We start from the raw sequence: 18,361 nt of genomic DNA, 5'->3' as shown, positions 1-18,361 counted from the left end.
AAAAAAAAAAAAAAAAAAAAAAAAAAAAAAAAAAAAAAAACATGACCTATGCAAGAAGTGATGCTCATCAGAGAAGCTGGTCATGCTGTCTCTACTTTAGGGTATGCATGGAAAAAGTGTCAGACCTCTGTGCATGACCTGGAACTACAAAAAAAGCCAAAAGAAGGGTTCTCTTCAAGGGACTCCAACACATAGCTTTTTTTGACAGGTGCATTAGAAAGAGTTGAAAAGGATGGATAAGGTTCTCAGTTAAAAGAGGGATAAGGTCCGTAGTTTGCGTCTACAGAAGTCAGAATACAGCCGTAGAAGAGTGGAGAGTGGAAAAGAGACTGCAGCATAAGACTAAAGATTGGGTTCGGATGAAAAGTGAAGGGACTGACAGGAAAATACAGTGTTTTCTTTCACCATGCCTTAATTGTGAAGAGCCTCCATTTCACGTGAACACTGTTTCATTTGTCTTTTCCTTCCAAGAATCTGTGGCTTATTACAGAGAACTGAAAAGAGGAGATCTTTTCCTTGAGATCACCGTTCTTAGAAGATAAATACAAGCTTTGTGGAAACGGAGAAACCCAACTACATTCAGTCCAGTGTGCAGGCAGAATGTGAGCTCTTCTCTTTCTCCTCTTCTTCTGAGACATCTCTTTTTCTTAGCCAAAATACTTCTCTGCAGTCTCTCCCTGTAATATGCCAGCACTTCAGTGCAAAATATGATTAACTAGTAGATACCAGCACAAATGGCGGATGAGACACCTTGCTCCTTGTAACCCACAACCTGGTCTGGGGCAACAGTTGCAAACACATTTAAATGGCACGTGGAAGATGCTTGAAAGCCATGTCACAGGAATTGCAAAGCTCTGTCACTTTGCTCTCTGCCTAACACTTTTGTTCTGCAAGCTCGAAATACATCCATGCAAAAACAGTAAGAGGAAACAGCTGCAGTTGGTATTGGATTCAGCAGACACCCTTCTCTGTCATACAGAGATGTAGGAAGTATAACCTTCTGTAAATCCAATCCATGTTCCAAGAAGGATAAAGGAAAATCAAAGGGCAATTTCCTACTTACAGGTGTCTTTTTTTTTTTTTCCACAGCAAAACTTCCGAACATTTTACAAAACTAAAATGATTAAAACTCTTTGATTCACTGCCATGAGTCACCCTCTCACAGTGGGCACATCATTGCCCAGAGAGCTAACAGACACTAAGAGCAGGACTTACCCCAAGCCCAAGCCTCCTCTGAGCCACATGGTATCAGGCAGAGTTCATAGCAGTGATGCTCTGAGAGCCCTGTCTCTGGCCTTAATTCCTGATTTTGATCCCTGCCACTATAACCTTTTGCTGCCTTCTTACCTTGTTTCAGTTTTACTTCTTCCCTTACCCAAACTCTCCCTGGTGCAGATATTTCATTCAGCCTGAATTTTTGCCTTATCCTGGAGCAGTTATATACAATTTGTCCAACTTAAGAATATTAGCCTCTGACCACAGTCCTTTTCTTCCTGTTTGGGCTACATCCCTTATGATCTCTTCAGTTCTTGATCTTTGTTCACCTTCACCCTCATCTCTGCAAATCCATCCCAGACCTGACTGCCCACTTCCTGACCACAACAGCTACTGAGTGCAGGAAACAAGAGGCAGGAATTAACAGGTTAGGCAGCTGACCAATGGCAGCAACTCAACATCCAAATTAGAAGCAAAAATCTAGAGCTTCTGGCCCAGCACTCAACCGATCAACCTCAACAAATACATTACTAAAAAACTTCCTCTTTCTCCCTCCTGGGCTCAGCACAGTGCTCAGCCACCAAAGCTGTATTCAGGAAGTGAATTCAGAGCTGTATTCTGTCAGCCACTGCAGACAAAAATTGGACATGGCTGGGATTTTCATTTTTCAACTGCAAAGCTGATGCAGGAGAGAAAATTCTACCTTTAACTGAAAGAAATGAAGTACATAATACAGTAAAGTAATGTCAGTATTGGTAGCTTACTACAAAGAAGTATTTGTGACCCTAAATAGCCTGTCACTTGATTCTGCATTGTTGAAGTTTTAAAATGGAAGTATTTGCTAGCTGCTCAATACTAAGACAGCTGGAAAAGCAACCTGATACACATATTTAATAGAAATTTTTTAAAAATCATTTTATGAAATTGAAACAGCTTCAATGCACTAATTATATGACCCATAGCTGAAACATTGTTCTGATGTTTATCTTAGCCTCTGCATGGGGAGTTTTCCCTTCCTGTTAATCCCATTAGCAGTAAAATGGACTAAGGCTCTGAATCCCCTTGTTCTGTTTTATTACTTGTTTAATTGTTGAGTTACTTCATATTGGTGACATTTTGCAATTGACTAGTTTCTTAAATAATGTAACTTATTCAGCAATAAAACTTTATCTTCTTTACAATTTAAATTTGCTTCCAGAAAGATCAGTGAGTGCAAGGCATAAGTAAACAGATACAAGTTTGCATTCTGTGATGCTCCGTAAAATAATAGCATCAATTTTAAATAGCTCTTTTTCTTCCATAGTTCCTGGAGGTTTCATTTTTATTTGTTAAATCACGTGGTAAGGGAAAAATAGTGATAAAGGAAGAGAGCAAAACAGGGATACTTCTCTTGTATTTGTTTATATCAAATAGAGTAGAAAGGGAAATGGATAGTAACAGTGGGAAAAATTAACGTTCAATGCAAGTCCTGAAGTCTGCTTTAAAACAGTAAAGCCTAATACTTAAATTAATTTCTATTCTACAGCTAATCACAAAGTTACCCAACAATTCATTTTGTCTTATGGCTTCTGTCTAAAACGTCAGGCCTTGCAAAGATAGGTCTTGTCATTTCAGTCTTCCTGACTTACCTGTCTTCAGCACCATCACATTTCTTTAGACTAGTCCAACACTGCAACTTCTAATTTTCCAAGTCCCAGTCATTCTTCTTAGGACTGTCAACACATATTCTAATAAAACAGAGTAGTGGCTGCTGACTGATATGAGGCAGTTCCTCTCCCTGGGGCTAAATATTCTGCCTTCACAACAGTCACGGGGCCTACTGTCTGATGCAGCAGTGACTGGAGCACACAGCAGCAGAGCACTATTAAGGTATCCAGAGACTCCTTTCCAAACTGCCTCTTTAATTATTTAGCTGAGAATGTTAAGCATGAAATAAAAAGTGCAGTTCAATTTTCACGAGTTCATGTGGTTTCTAGTCCAAAGAAAGAATTCTGACATTGTCTTTAGGACTCCTCTCCCAGTCTGTCACAGATTTACTGCTTTATAATAATCATTTCATTTGGCTATTTCATACCTTATTCACAGACCACTTACAGACTTTTCAGAGGTGCTGAGCAGTTCCTCTTTTTTAAGAGGAACTTTTTTAAGAGGAACTTTTTTCATAGATAATGCAATTTTCAAACAAATATCTTCAAGATTTTTTTTCATGTGTAATACATTTGCTAAATTAAATTATGAATCTCTTTGTCTCTGAAATTTAAGAGAGAAATACCAAGCTACAGAAGATACTCTTCCAGCAATGATATGGGGTACTTTGTATCTTGGCATTTAGCCATTTGTGTTGGTGACTTAAAAATTGGCTGTGGGTCTGTCTAATGGAAAAGTTCCAAGCTGGCTGTCTCAGCAACCTTTTATTCCAAAGTATCATTTAGTTCTAAATCACCTTTCACTTTAAAGAGCACACATTTTTAGCCACTTTTGAGTCAGGGATAAAATGCACTAGCAGTTGGCTAATCATGTAATATACCAGTTTTCCTTTACACGGCATGCACATATGCCCTTTTTGCTCAAAGCAGAACCATTAACAACTCGTTTCTTGCTTCTTTATCTATTCTTTATCATGCTAACCTCTATTTCCCCCCCCCTAGATCTGCTTCCGATCTGCTTCCGATCAAAGTTTAGAGTTTGGCCTTTTTCTCAGAGGCATACTAAGTTCTAACAGCTGATATGAATGACATGTAAAGATTTTCCTCGATATCAACAATGAACATACATGCTGTTATACACACTCTTGCATAGCTATTAGGCAAAAGCATCTCTGAAAAATATAAGCTCGATTCTGTGGCCAGTTGTCTTCTTCATCAGTACTCAATCTAGGCTAGGATCTAGGGAGGCTGTAACCAGACAGTCAGGCAGCCTCAACTCTGTGGAAGTTAGACTGGGAAAAAAATACTTGTCCATCTTTGTTTCATTGGCACAATATAAACAGCTTTTCTGAATGCAGTCCAATCCAATGCTGCTTCATTTCCAGGAGGAACTACAGTTTTTCAAAACAAATGCTTTTCAAAGGGTTAAGTCCCTCAAATAAATTATTTGGGATCAAATTCTACTTTTCTGTACAGGTTATAGTTACCACTGATTTCAGTAAAGGGTATACAAACAGAATAAGAAAAAAAAATGCAAAGGCTCCCAAGGCTTTAAGCCATTTAAGTGTGGTTGTTTTTCTCTAATGCAATATTTATTATTTTTCAGACAATGGCAAACAAGAAGTCTTGACCCCATGGTAGCGGTTTGCATTTGAGTTCTACAATAATGAACCTGTATCAGAATATCAGCTCTAATACACAAAAGAATTTGCAATGAAACTCTCGTAACAAGAAGCATATTGTGGGCATCCTGTCCATCAACAAGCTCTTTAATCTTACAAATTGATTAAAATGCCACAGAGAGATGAGATGAAACTAGATATAGTGCTAAGGGTTAAGACTCACGGCAGTCTCTTTCATCTGTTCCATCAGTGCAGTCCTTTACTCGATCACACCTGTATGCACTCGGGATACATTGTCCATTTGAACACGTGAACTGCTGACTTGAGCATGTCCTTCCCGCTGCAAGAAACAGGCACTCATGAGGTTTTTCCTTCAACCAGGCGTTTTTAATGTAGAAAACTACTTTTCTTCTTCCTTTCTTAATTACTCCATCCTTCTCACAAATACAAGCATAAGACTTTCTCCCCCCTCCTTTATTTTTGCATGCACAGGTAAACTTAAAAATGCTTGACAAGTAGATAGCAAATAACGTGACTCTGTGAGGCCTTCTGTAGCCTGTGTCGTTACTGCTTCATTCCACTAGCAAGGTTGACCTCCAGGTTAAAAACTACCTCCTTGTAATTGTTCTGCCTAAAAGATTAAACTACTAGTTCTCATTGTGTCAAGTTATTCTCTGTTATTTTGTTTACTGGGTCAATATCTGTCAGTGCCTGTCAGGTACTTGGTCAACTACCCAAGTATAATGAATACAAACAAGAAATCAGCTATACTGCTACCACGTAAACACTGCAGAGCTGGAGGTAAGGCACTTCTCTGTAATACAGCCAGGGCCTCAACACTCAGGTAACAGCGGGCTGGGAATGATTACCTCTTCTCAAGACAACTATGTTAGTGAAAAGCAACCACATAAAACTGTATGATTCTACCTTGATTCTACTGGAGCTAAATTACACTCTCATTTCCTCTTAGGCAAGTTGAGTCTATGAAGATATAACTGAAGGGTAAAATCACTGCTAACTTTTTCTCCCTTCTGCCATTTAAACTTTTGTTCTTTCCAAACTCATGTTATGTCTCCACATCACCCCAGTCTATATGCTGGCATCTGGTCTGCTGCTTTACAGGGGTCTCTATTCTTTCTCCTTTCAAGAGTGTTCCCAAAGCAAGCTCAGATACTCGTGTCAGAAAAAAAAAAAAAAAAAAAAAAAAAAAGACATTAATACAGCAAAGTAGAACAGGTATTTTTCTATTTGTGTTTGTGACTCTCAGATCTGTTGGCCAGCTGGCTCTCAGGGAAGATTTTGGAAGTTTCAAAAAATAAAAGCTCCTCTATCATTCCCAAGCATAGAGATAAAAAGTCCCATACAAGGAGATGACTCAAAAACAGCAGCAATAGCACAGTTCTGCTGTGTAATTACTGACAGAGACTTTTCAAATCATTCATGATTAACGTGTACATGGAGAACGGTGTTCCAGTGACCCTGTTCAAAAGTTAACCTAGAGCTGTTGACCATTTTGCATTTTTTCTACAGATTCCTTAGTTAACGCACAACCAGCTGTTGTGCTGACACCTTCCCAGAGGAAGAGGGAAGCAAAACGCAGTTCACCTTAGTTCCAACTTTTCCATCCTTAGCGGGAACACATACCAAGATCGAAAAGCACGCACCTAAGCTGTGAGAAAAAATTTTCCAAAATAAACCTGTGAACCTTTAATCAAGGGGGTTACTGAACAACTCCCGAGCTGTTCAAGCAATTTAAAGAAGTTATCCAAGAATTACATAGAACCAAACAGGAAAAATAAATGAATCTTATCACTTAAGGGAACTTCTAATACTAGAAGTAGCAGCAAATTGATTCTTTAGAACACCACAACACATATTCTTCCTTTTTCATGCCACAACGCAGCAGAGAATATAATGTGGTGCAACAGTCATCCCAGTTCACCGTTCATTACATTGGCACATAAATAACCGAATGCAGCTCTTAAACTGCTTAGTTACTAAATTCAAAAATCAGAGTAACATGTTTTGTTATTGTTTATAATCAACATGTACCTTACTACCAATACCAAAAAGAGAAAAGCCTACAGCAATGGCAGTGAGGCTGCTAAAATACATGGAGAACATTAAACACTGTGTATTAATTATGTTCGAATTGCAGTTTTACACCAGTGTAGCACGTTAAAGTGAAATACTAATAGGAACAATGTCCTAAGATGATGCTGTCCAAATAACAGCAGACTAAACTTTCATCCCATAAACTTTCCATTCCAGAAGTTTTAGTATTCCTCCCATCCACTATGAGGGAGGAATTCTCACTTCTCATACATCCAGTACAAGAAAAGAACTGCTCTGGTCATTTTCAATAGTAGCATCATTAAATAGCGTCTCTGAAGATGATACAAGAAATTTTAACAATGCTTACTTTAACTGCTTGATAACTCCTTTTTTATGCATAAATTTAAAACTTCTCCAAATAAATGAAGGTGTTTTTTTGTTTGTTTTTTAATTCTGAGATGCTAGTATGAATTTTGTTATGCAATGACTGAAGCAGCTTTTGCTGTGATAGTGTTTAGGTATCAGGGTATTATGTGTAGATTTCACCATTTTTCTAACTACTAAATTCTGTATCAGCCACAAAAATAGTATGCACTGTATATTTTCCTATTTTTCCTATTTTTAATTAACTAAAACATCAGTAATTTTCAGACTTAAATATTTTGAGATGCCTCTTAGATAAAACATAGCAAATTTGCATATATAATTTCTAAAACTACTTTGGAGAGACTCTTCTGGTAAAGCTGTACTTAGAGCAGGCTTGTTACTGTATTTTATCAATATGTTATGTTAATGATCTCTTACTTCATGAAGTTGGCATAACATTAGATATTAAATACTTACGACATTGTTGATGCTCATCTGAACCATCTTCACAATCTTCCTCATCATCGCATACCCAGGAGTGTGGGATACATTCACCGTCAGTCTGACACTGGAACTGATTTCCCTCACAGGTAGGTTGTGCTAAGTAAGCAGAGAATAAAGAAGTCATTTCACAAACGTGGGAAAGCACTTTCAAGTAAATAAATAAATAGGAAGACTTAAGGTTCAAGTATCAGTTGATTTTAACTTCCACTAAATACATGAACAAACCAAAGAAATACAACTACAAATCAAAGAAAAGGAATGGATCAGGGAGGGGGTGCAGCACAAGGATGCTGAAGTTTTACTGAACTTAGCTAAACTTTAGTTTTAGTGAACTCCTTTGTACAGATCTTCAGTTTTGCATCTTCCCATGGAAAAAGGCAGGCCATAGCAAAAGCCAGGGGCTCTGTCCTCTGCCAGAGCCTCTTTTTCTGCACTTCTATATGGAGTAATGCCAGCTTCCCTAGGCTCACAGAAATCCATTTAATTTCCCTCACTCCATCCCAGATGCTCTATTCCTGGTAGGAAGATCTTTCAAAAATAAGCTCACGATTCTTCTACATGAATTCATAAGGCAAAAGTGAGGGTCATGTCAGAACAACCTGAATGCTGCTGTCCCAGCTCCACTCTATTTTTCAATAGCCGAGCAACAGGGAGCCATTAGAGACGAAGGTCAAAATAAATGCTTGAAACTATGTTACAGCTTACTTGCTCCACCCCTAGTTAATACTTCTGGGAAGAATCACCGGCACAAAACAGTCCAGTAGACAGGACTCTGGTCTTAATGATCTTTTTTCATGGTATCATGATGTTTTTGCTGTGCTGCAAAGTCATCTAGAAACACTTTGTGCTCACGGAATGAAATGTAAGCAAATGTATCAATGCAAACAAAAGATTTCAAGGCAGAAAATGAAATCACTTTGTAGATTTAGGATTGAGAAGTACAAAATAATAGTAGAGGTAAAGTAACTAGATAAAGTCAACCAGAGACAATCGACTTCATGTATATTTTTTGGATTCCTGTTTGAGTACCAAAGAATAATCTTGTAATATTATTTTAACCATAGGCCAGTTTTAAATAGTTTAGAATTATCTTCCTAAACACTTGTGCCTGACTAACTATAGCACACTAGCACATTGTTTTTAAAAGCACAATTAACTGAAAAAAAATGTAAAGTTTCATTTTCATCTTCCTAATTCATCACATGCATGAAAATGAGAACAATTCAGTATCATGCTTATAGCTATGAAAAATATAGTAGATGTCAGGTTTCTGTTAGCTTTCACAAAGTCAACACAAATTTTACCCCCCCTTTGTTCCAAGCCCAACCAATTCTATTCACCTGCAGCTCAGAACTAAGCTGAAATGGTAACCTATAGGACAACACCTTTTTTTTTTTTTTCTTTCCTCCAGTTCAAGGCAATTCTTCATTAAGAATTGCACTTATTTTTGGAGCTAAATTAATGCTAGGCTACAAATCAGCCTGCCAAGCTGTGTGAATGACCTCCAATTATTATATGGGTCAAGAAGCAAAGAAAAAATCCAGTGTAAAAAGAATCAACATAAATTAGTCTTTTGCATTCAACATAAAGCTATGGGACAAAAACTGGCCTAACCTGTAAATGGGCTGACAATCACACCAGACCACAAGAGCTCAAAGAACACTAGCATCCAGAACATAAATACAGGCAAGTTTCTGTAAACAGACTGCGGAGGGAATTTCCTCATACACATATATATACATATATATATGTATATATGTATATGCATGTGTGTATATGTAACGTGTATATCTATATATGTACATATATATTAATATTTATCTTGAAAGAGTCTTTTTGCCTGGACATTGTAGCCCATCTGAATGCAATTTTTGTCAGAGTTGCACACACTGAGGACAACATAACCACTCTAAACATCTAAGACTCTGCTTAAGGTGCAGTAGGTACAGTTAATTGTCTAGGGCCTCAAAGCTCCCAAAATTTGGAGCCCAGGTGATACTGGTGGTATTGGTATGCACATCCAATATTCAGGATTCCACAGGACTGAGCAGACTGTAGTCATCTCAGACAACTAGGATTTTTCTCCACCTCTCTTTCCCTTTAATGTTCATTCTTGTACCACAGGTACAGTTGGGAGCACTTTGGGAGCTCGGTATTTCTTATGTTACCAAAATTTGCTCTACAGTTGTTACACTTACGACAACCAGCTTCATCTGTATCATCCGAGCAGTCTCTGGCCCCATCGCACCTCCAGTCTGCAGGAATACAGCGACCATTTCCACAGCGAAACTGCCCACGCTCACATCCTGTGGTAAAACACAGTAACAAGCAGGTTTGCAGTACCAATTAAACAAAACAGACACTGGAGTGTATTCCTGTCAAATAACTGTATGTATATCCATAACCTTATGGCATGGAAAGGGAAGAAAAGATTATTATTATAATACAAAAATATAAGAAGTTGTCTGTATGAAAAAGCACTGGGACAGTCAAAAAAAAAAAAAAAAGAAGAAGAAGAAGAAGAAGAAGAAGAATGTCTTACAGGACATTCCCAACTAATTCAATACACTCATATATTACCCAAACAGAAAAGAGAGGAAAAAAAAGGTCTTAGAGGGGAACATATACAACAGAAAGCTATTTAACAGGAATGTTCCAATTTTAAATTCACAGACAGTAGAGACTTACATAAAGGAAAGGGATTATTTTCCACAACATATCAAAGGGCCAAATATGCTAAATATGTTGTCCTCCCCACAGCCTATGTAGATAATAACAATAATAATAAACCCCCTTTGATGTGGAAATCTTGTTTTAGCAGCCATGTATTAGTGACCTGCTTGAAAGTATAGAGAGCTTTCTATTTAGTTTTGGTTTATAACACCCTAATATTTAAAGTCTTTCCTCTGAAGTACAGTAAAGCATGTCTTCAGTCATCATTTAAATAGCAAATAATTTTAAAAGAAATTAAGCTTTCAGACATTTAAGGCTGATAAAAGTTAGCCTGCTGTTATTCTCTCCCACTTGACCTACTAAGGATTAAGACCTGATAAAGAAACATTCACTTCCAGTGTAAATGCAGCTGGATCAGGCCTTTATTAGAGCTGTCTAATGAAATCTCCAGTCCCATAGGAGAGAGCAAATGCACTGTTTATGGCCTTTCATCGTGACTACAGCCTCATAAAAAGGGAGCGAACAGTTTTATAGGTCCCCAAAACAATGAGCTATAACATAATTAGGCTCAACAGAGCTCTGTTTCGTGTTAATCTGTTGTCAGCACCTCAGAGCCGGGAACACTGAAAAAAAAAATGAGGTAGCAGCAAAGCCCAACTCTGAAGAAAAACAAGTTTCCTGATTTAATTAATAACCATATGATAAAACTACATCTTTCAATTACTCTGAGTGATTTGTCCAGAGAAGATAACCTCAGTATATATAAAACACAATCACCTACTTTCTGAATTCATGATGACAATAAATAACACGCTACCCTAACTTTCATGTAAAACCAGGCATATCAACACTGTCACATAAACACAGTTAAGTGATGTATTCCTAAGGGATACAGGCAAGCTACTTTATGCAAGGAATGTTCAAATCTGATTGTCTGGTAGTGACATCCTGATTTATAATGTATCCTGCAAATGGTCAAAAATTTCACTTGGATAAATGGTGGTACAGAGTGGTACAGGAGTATGTTCGCCCAAATACCTTCTATAGACTAATGCACGATGGTGGTTGGTGGTGCAGGTCTGGGGTTGGTGGTGCAGGTCTCTTATCAACTACCTTTAAAACACAACAACCTCCCTTGCAAAACTGCCCTGAAGGAATGTACAAGTTCACTCTGGAATCCCAGGCCCTCTCTCTGAATTTTACCCTACAAAGTAACGTTTCCATATGAGATTAGCAGTTAAAGCTCTAATGAACACAATGCATAAAGCACCATCTATCAGTTGGAATTATTACATAAAGTAAAAACTAAACCCACTTGCATATTTAGCATATATTGCTCTTCAAAACCAGAAGAATATTCATAGCCACTTACCTAAAAAGAAGTTACAATTCAGAATTAAATCCATATCCATGATTAGTTTCTAGTGAATAAGAGGTTTATAAACATGCAATATGTGCAATAATTACACTATAATTTGTACTTTGTAAAGAAAAACTAGCCAATTTATTTCTTCAGGCATTACACACAACTGCTAATTTATTTTGCCTATCTTGTAATAAGTTCCTACATTTAAGCCTATCCTTACAGTGATATAAATGAGGAGATAACACTGATAAACTTTTTAGAAGACATTATAAACATAGCTGCCTTCGTACAGCATGAGAAATGGTAACTGAATGTTAACAGAAAATCTGCAAAGCATGCGGTTCTCCTACACTGTAATTCTTCACAGAATTAGAGCTTAAGTTTCTCACACCTACATACAGTAAGTGCTGTAATAATGTCTGCTTATACAATTCTTCAGCAGACCTGTTATAATTCATTTAATTATGGCATTAGCCTTTTCTAATTTTATCTTCCATGCTTACTTGTAACTGAAGGCAAAGAACTCTGATACACCTCTACAAAAACACTAAACAGACTGATAGCTCATGTATGACTGTTTTATAATATCTTTATAACAAAGATAATCACATAGCAAATAATGACATTAACTCATTAAAAGACAGTCTGTGAAACCAAGTAATATGGCAGAAGTGATCTGTAGTTTCAAGATCACTTCTCACCAAAGTTCTCAAAAGCTTCTGATTCTTCTTTGATCAAAACTAATTCTAACTTAGTTAAGAGAGAACGCAATCGGGGCAAAATGAATGATTACAAAATTTATTGCTACTAACACTCAGCAGAAATATCCAGAAGGAAAGAAAAACAAACACATCATCAACAAGAGCACACCTATTATTGTTTATGGTTTGTTATCATAAACAACTCCAGTGACCATTTGTTCTAAACTGAAACGTACGTAATCTGCTTAAAAACAAATGCTGGCAGGTTACGAGATTTGAAGAATTGTGATTTAAATGCTATGCATTTAGTTATTTGTTTTAAGTAGTATTACTTTAGGTAATAAATTAATTGCAGGCATTACTCACACTGACTAGGAGAGCCAGTCCACAGAGGAAGCATTACAGAGTCCAAAACGACATTTGCAGTGGTATAGGCTATGCGATGTGAGCCTGCAGCACCTGGGTTTCAGCAAGAGCAGGGAACTGTCAGAAGACAAGGGACATCTGCTTGTTTTTTTTGGCATTATTTGAAGCCTTGATTCACTGTAGGATTAGTAATTACAAATTTTATGGAAGATTTTGCTTTTAAAAAAAAAAATAAAAAATAAGAAGGCAGCTCATGAATCAGTCGGATGCTGCCAAAAATTAATACTAATGAACTAATTTCCATACAAATTCTGATTTTCCTCTGACAGATACTGATAAAACGAGACACCTCTTTCAGAGGAACGGAATCCTGTTAGCAGGATTCCTGCAGGAAATAACCACTGAGTTTAAAAACAAGCAGTAAACCAATTAAAGTTTAGATTTTACAGTCACTCTTAAAATTTGCTAATAGAAAAGTACTTGGGTGACATTTGAAAGTTCAAAATTGAGAGACGGTTGATTTTTTGGTTTTGCTTTATTTTTGTTATAATACATTTTTGTCTTCTGACTGTGATTACAGCACTACCAGAAGAAAGACTAGAAAAATACATGGCAGACCTGGTGAATCATACGTATATTATGAAGAATTTCTGGGCATTAACAGTAAGAATTTTGAAATATTAGATACGTATTTTAACTGTTTGATATTCAGGAAAACAAGCTAAGAACAGATGTCACCTTTATTATAAACCGGTCTAGCACTGGAAAATACAAACCAAAGATCAGAATTCTCACTGGAAAGATATATCCCAAAGCATTATTCCTAAACTTCTTGCCACTCTTACTCTCTTTAGGCTTTATGCTGATGTTGTCACTGTACCTTCTGGGGCTCTTTGTGTCTGGGATACTCTTGTAAGAGACTCCTGAGTGGATGCTTAAGATTCATAATTCGCTCAGTTAGAAACAAGAATGCTAGTATTACGGGCTCTGGCTAAGTTACTTGCTCGAAGATTATGCCAGGTAGTCATTTTCCAATGGAATAAAAAAAAAACATAATAGTGATTTTTTCAGAGCAAAGATAAAACACTAATCAACGACCAACACCAGCTGGTCAGCAACAACGACCACTGCATAGGAATGAAGTCTCCCAAGTTAAACCACTGCCAAAGACAACCTCCGCTGCCACCAAGGGTTGGTAGCCAACCTTAGCACCACTAATGAATGTTACTTGATGTCACATTAAGCCATATGGAACTCTATCAGAAAAGAGGGAGGTTAATAGCTTCAGGCATTTCACAGCACAATGGTTCTAATTCATAGGGCTACAGTCTTCAACAGAAAGGCAGCCCATTATGCCCTCTCAAGTTTCTTTGTGCTTCACTTGCCCCAGTATGTTTGTGTTTAAATATTTACATTGAGAACTAAAGCTTAAATTCAATCTTCTTGTATTAAAAATGGAATTGAAAGAATTTTATATTTAACTGATAATGGAAGTCAATATCGCTCTACACATGAAGTTAGACTCCTTTCAGTTTCTCTCTAAACAGTTACAGTCTTTTCCAGTTCTTTTCACATATTCCCCACCTTTTGAAGTACTTCTATCATCCACAGATTTTAAGGGCACCATAGCAGCATGACTACACAGAATAGACCAAAATAATCCTTAGTTCTTTCTTCCTCACGCTCACGACATTGTTGAGAACTGCTAACAGTTGATCTTGAATGAAAGATTTAAAGTAATGAAGAATGTATTAAACCCAGGGTAAAGCGTACCACTCAAAACGTCCACTCAAAAATGACACTTAGATTACTGTGATTACTTTGCATTTCAGGAATCCCATCTCACAAATTTATTTTTTATTTTTTAAAGAGTGACATTTTTCAAGGCAGTATTTTTCAACTAAACTGTTATGCCTAATATGTCTGCAGTTTTTAAAAAATAAGTGTTAGCAAACATTATAAGTTTCTCCATATAAATTTTACAAAAAGAACTATAAGTGACAAGTTCTCTTTTCTCCCTTCCTGCCTTCCAACAAAGGGTACTACTGTTTGTTTCCATGTGGCCCCCAAACAGAACAAGAACCAGAGCAGCCCACTCCAATGGCCTTGCAGGTGAGATGCACCTTTCATACATTTGATGTCAGATTTTTGCCTAGCTTAACTACATTTCACACAGTCTGAGGTTTTGGAATGCTCAGGGAGGTGAAGCTGAACCTCTGCAAATTCAATCTCCATTCCCCCCGCACCAAAGAAAAAGGAAAGAAAATCCATAATTCACCAAAGACCTTTGCTTATTTTTGTAAAATGCCCTATGATACTGAAAAGTAGTTTTCTGCTAGCAATTACAATAGGAAAAGATGTTCTGAACATCTTTTATGCCTACATGTCTGTAGGCTATATTAAGTCACTATATTAGATAACTAATTTTGTCGGTATCAGTGAAAATATGGTACAAATATTAGTCTGCACTCACTTCACATAACTGGAAGACCTCTGAATACAGAGCACAGAGGACGGAATTTGAAGCAACTGATAGGTTTCTCCACTGACACTAACTGGACTTAGAGGTTTGGCTCCCAAATCCTAGTTGTACAGGTTCCTTTAATTTAGGAGAAACCCACTGATGACAATAAAACAGCTGTTGTTTCACAAAGCAACAGAAAATTACACTTCCAGTTCAGCTCTTCCTAAAAATCTACTCATGTTTAAATATTACTGGATTATAAATAGAACTTATCAGGAGGGTGCACAAAATGAAAACAGGGAAACTTAACTTTAATCTTGGCTTATTTGTTCCTTTCTGTAGGCCTGGCTGGATATGCAGAGGCTAGTTCCATCTCAGGTGGATGAGCTACATGTTCCATACTCACAGGAGCAGAACTTGTGAGCAAACCATGCCCTGAGTTCAGTGGATGATTTATAACACAACTTGGTATAAACAGATCTTGTCTGTCAGATTCTGATACCTACTTTTTAAGGTTTTACTCATTGATTTTCAATAAAAAACACCTTAAAATTCAAGACGAAAATTGAAAATTTTGTCTTCCACTGTGGGCTTAGAAATACAATGTTTCACTACAACAACAGGAGATTTTTATCGTTTCCCTTTCAAAAAGGCATGCTAAGAAACACTGTTCCCTCAGTGCCATAAAAAAGTATGGAGACAGCTGTCTCTTCTGGTGTAAATCAGCAATGCCACTTAGATACTAGAAACAATAGAAAAATATTAACCTGTGCATTCCAGAAGTATGTCCTATGCTTTGTGTCTGCACACTCTTGCATATACTGATACTTTTCTGCTAAAATCATTGCTAAAACTAAGGCATCAAATCTCATTTGAATTATGTTCACATGCAAACTCTTTTTAGAAATACTTAAAATTAGTGTATTCTATGTTGAACTATTTGTTTTCAGTTAATACAGTTATAAAAGGACTATAGATTCACTTCTGCTAATGCGTCAACATAAATCCAGGAATTAAAGAAATTCAGTATTTTAATCTACTGAAACTAAGCAGGAAAGCTTTCCTGCAAAGAAAAAAGGGTTCAAGTCTCCTACAGACATCTAGTTCAAAGGAATGACACTGTAAATGCCTCCTAGCAACGTTTAAGATATTCATAATCCTCATCCTCTCTACCTTCAGCTTTTTCAATTGAAAAAGCAATACATGTAAATAGCCTGATTAAAAAAAAAAAAAAGTTTACAAATTCATTTTTAACAAATTTAATTTTCTTTTTTTCAAGTATTAAGCTGAACTAATACTAAACAGAACTAGCTCCTAATTTTCTGATAAGTCACATGCAGCCCTCTTGAGGAAAAAAAAATCTGTTTGTTTGTTTAAGCTCTGGCATTCAGAACAAAATAACTGTGGTCTCTACATTGTCACTTTAAAACTAAATATATATAAATATATACACAAACAGTAATTTTAAATTATTCACACTAATCCTAAATGTAGAGAAAAAAAGACTTCTTGAATTCAAAATCATGACAGCTTAATTATTATAGATGTCCACAAAGAGCACATATCTGTTTTACGTGTCATTACCGTCATATAGTACTGTGAGCAAACTCATAAAAACAGCAACACCTTTGGAATCTTGATTCAACTCAGACACTTTAAATAGCAACAAATCAACTCTTACTGTCTTCGTAGTCCTATAACCAGGCAGGAATAAGAAATAATCCTTTTAAGCAAGGGCTAATTCTAATAGACAGGACGTGATACTCCTTTCTACTGATAAAGTAAATATTCTCTATATTGAACAGACCGTGTTCCTCCTTTCGTTTAAGTTTCTGTCAGATTTTCCACACTTCAGTGATAACTGAGAATCAGCCTTTAATTTTTATTGGACACTTTCTTTAACTCCAAATGTATACAAGCTATTTTCATTGCTGAGACTAATAAAAATTATTTATACTCCTTCCTTAGAGAGGTTAGTAAAGTTATTAACTGTCTGGCCAAATTTAAGAGAAGCAATATTTGTGGCAATGGAATATTAGCCTCCATGAGATAAAAATGTATTTCAGACACATTATATGGAAAGAACACGTTCTGCACTAAATTGGGTAATCTTAACCAGTTGTCTTGACATTAGCTGTCTTAATCCACATAATTCAATTGTGATGGTGTTAGCCGGGTAAGTGAAGCGAGCACTGTGGATCCCTAGGGAAGCATACACTTCAGAGGTCTCCTCAATCCCAGAAGTTTCTTTTTCATGAATAGCACATTAAATATGCAAAAATCTGTTCTAATTGACCAAATGACATGAAGAGGAAGAGGAACAAGCAAACACAGTAGAAGTAAAAGACACCCCCAATTACTCACAGAAGGAAGCATCCCAAGCATTTTTGTAAGAATGGACCTTGCTAATGGCCCCGAGGCTGCTGTAGAATAATAATTGGGAAACGAGGGGGTGGTGGGGAGAGGGGAATATAGCCAAATGAGAAAAATCTTCAAGAATAATAAGTGTTTACAAGTACATAGCGCATGGAAAATGAAAAGAAAAAAAAAAAGAAAAAAAAGCAATCAAGAAAAAAAGTGCTCAAACAACTTACAACATATACAGTACACAGCACTGAGAAAGTCTGATAGGTGCAGTAGCCAATGATAAAATCACCTTCTCAGGGAGCTACGCTCATTTTGAGAGCTGTATTGTTTTTTAAATATTTTTTTCCAACCAATGTGCTGTTTGTTCTCAAAATTAAACCTCATGCTGAGATGGTGAGCTGCATTCAATTCAGTCATGCTCTCCTGAAAGCTGATGAGTCACTGCAACACTAGGAATCAGCCTCAGTAATAGCCTTACAATCTAGTTTATGCCAGTGAAATCATGCCATTTACGTTTATTTTGCATATTATTGTTAGACTGAAAATTGCTACGCAACATACAACGCTTTGCCAAACCATAAACTTTACTGGAACATTATATCATAAATTACTGAATTAAAAATGAAACTTGTCATGCAAAAAATTAACCATTTCCCCTTACAGGTAATAAATACAGTAAGCACACAAAGCAGAAGTTACTTCTCTCTTAGAACTCATACCCGCAACAAAATTGTTCACTACTTGAGCAGCACCTTCATACCTGTTGGGACTCTTGGATAAAAAAGACAACTTAATCTGTATCCCAAAGCTTCACAGGATACCCAGTTGTCATTGTGCACATCAGAAATAGCAACTGGGACTTGGTGAAAACTAAACAATATTTTCAGAAAAACAGAACTGAAGTGTCTGTGCAGCATAGATACGCTGTATGCTACAACCATCTACTGTGGTAGTAGGAAGTACAAGTATTTCTTCTGATTCATTGCCATTTGTTATGTTTCTCCCCCATTCTGAAG

At 36.7% G+C, this 18,361-nt stretch overlaps 1 protein-coding gene across 8 annotated transcripts in view; it reads right to left on the bottom strand.

Moving 5' to 3' along the window:
* Positions 1–18,361, bottom strand: part of LRP2 (LDL receptor related protein 2) — a 121,016-nt gene that overhangs the window by 89,197 nt on the left and 13,458 nt on the right. For all 8 annotated transcript variants that reach the window (XM_035332177.1, XM_035332175.1, XM_035332180.1 and 5 more), the window contains 3 exons: positions 9,607–9,714; positions 7,382–7,504; positions 4,707–4,823 (listed from right to left, as the gene is read on the bottom strand). In XM_035332177.1, the coding sequence (XP_035188068.1) occupies positions 4,707–4,823; positions 7,382–7,504; positions 9,607–9,714 (348 nt within the window). The remainder of the gene's footprint in view (positions 1–4,706; positions 4,824–7,381; positions 7,505–9,606; positions 9,715–18,361) is intronic.

This window comes from Oxyura jamaicensis, chromosome 7, assembly GCF_011077185.1.
Source record: "Oxyura jamaicensis isolate SHBP4307 breed ruddy duck chromosome 7, BPBGC_Ojam_1.0, whole genome shotgun sequence".
NCBI classification, from domain to species: Eukaryota; Metazoa; Chordata; class Aves; order Anseriformes; family Anatidae; genus Oxyura; species Oxyura jamaicensis.
This window is presented reverse-complemented; position numbering and strand designations above follow the sequence as displayed.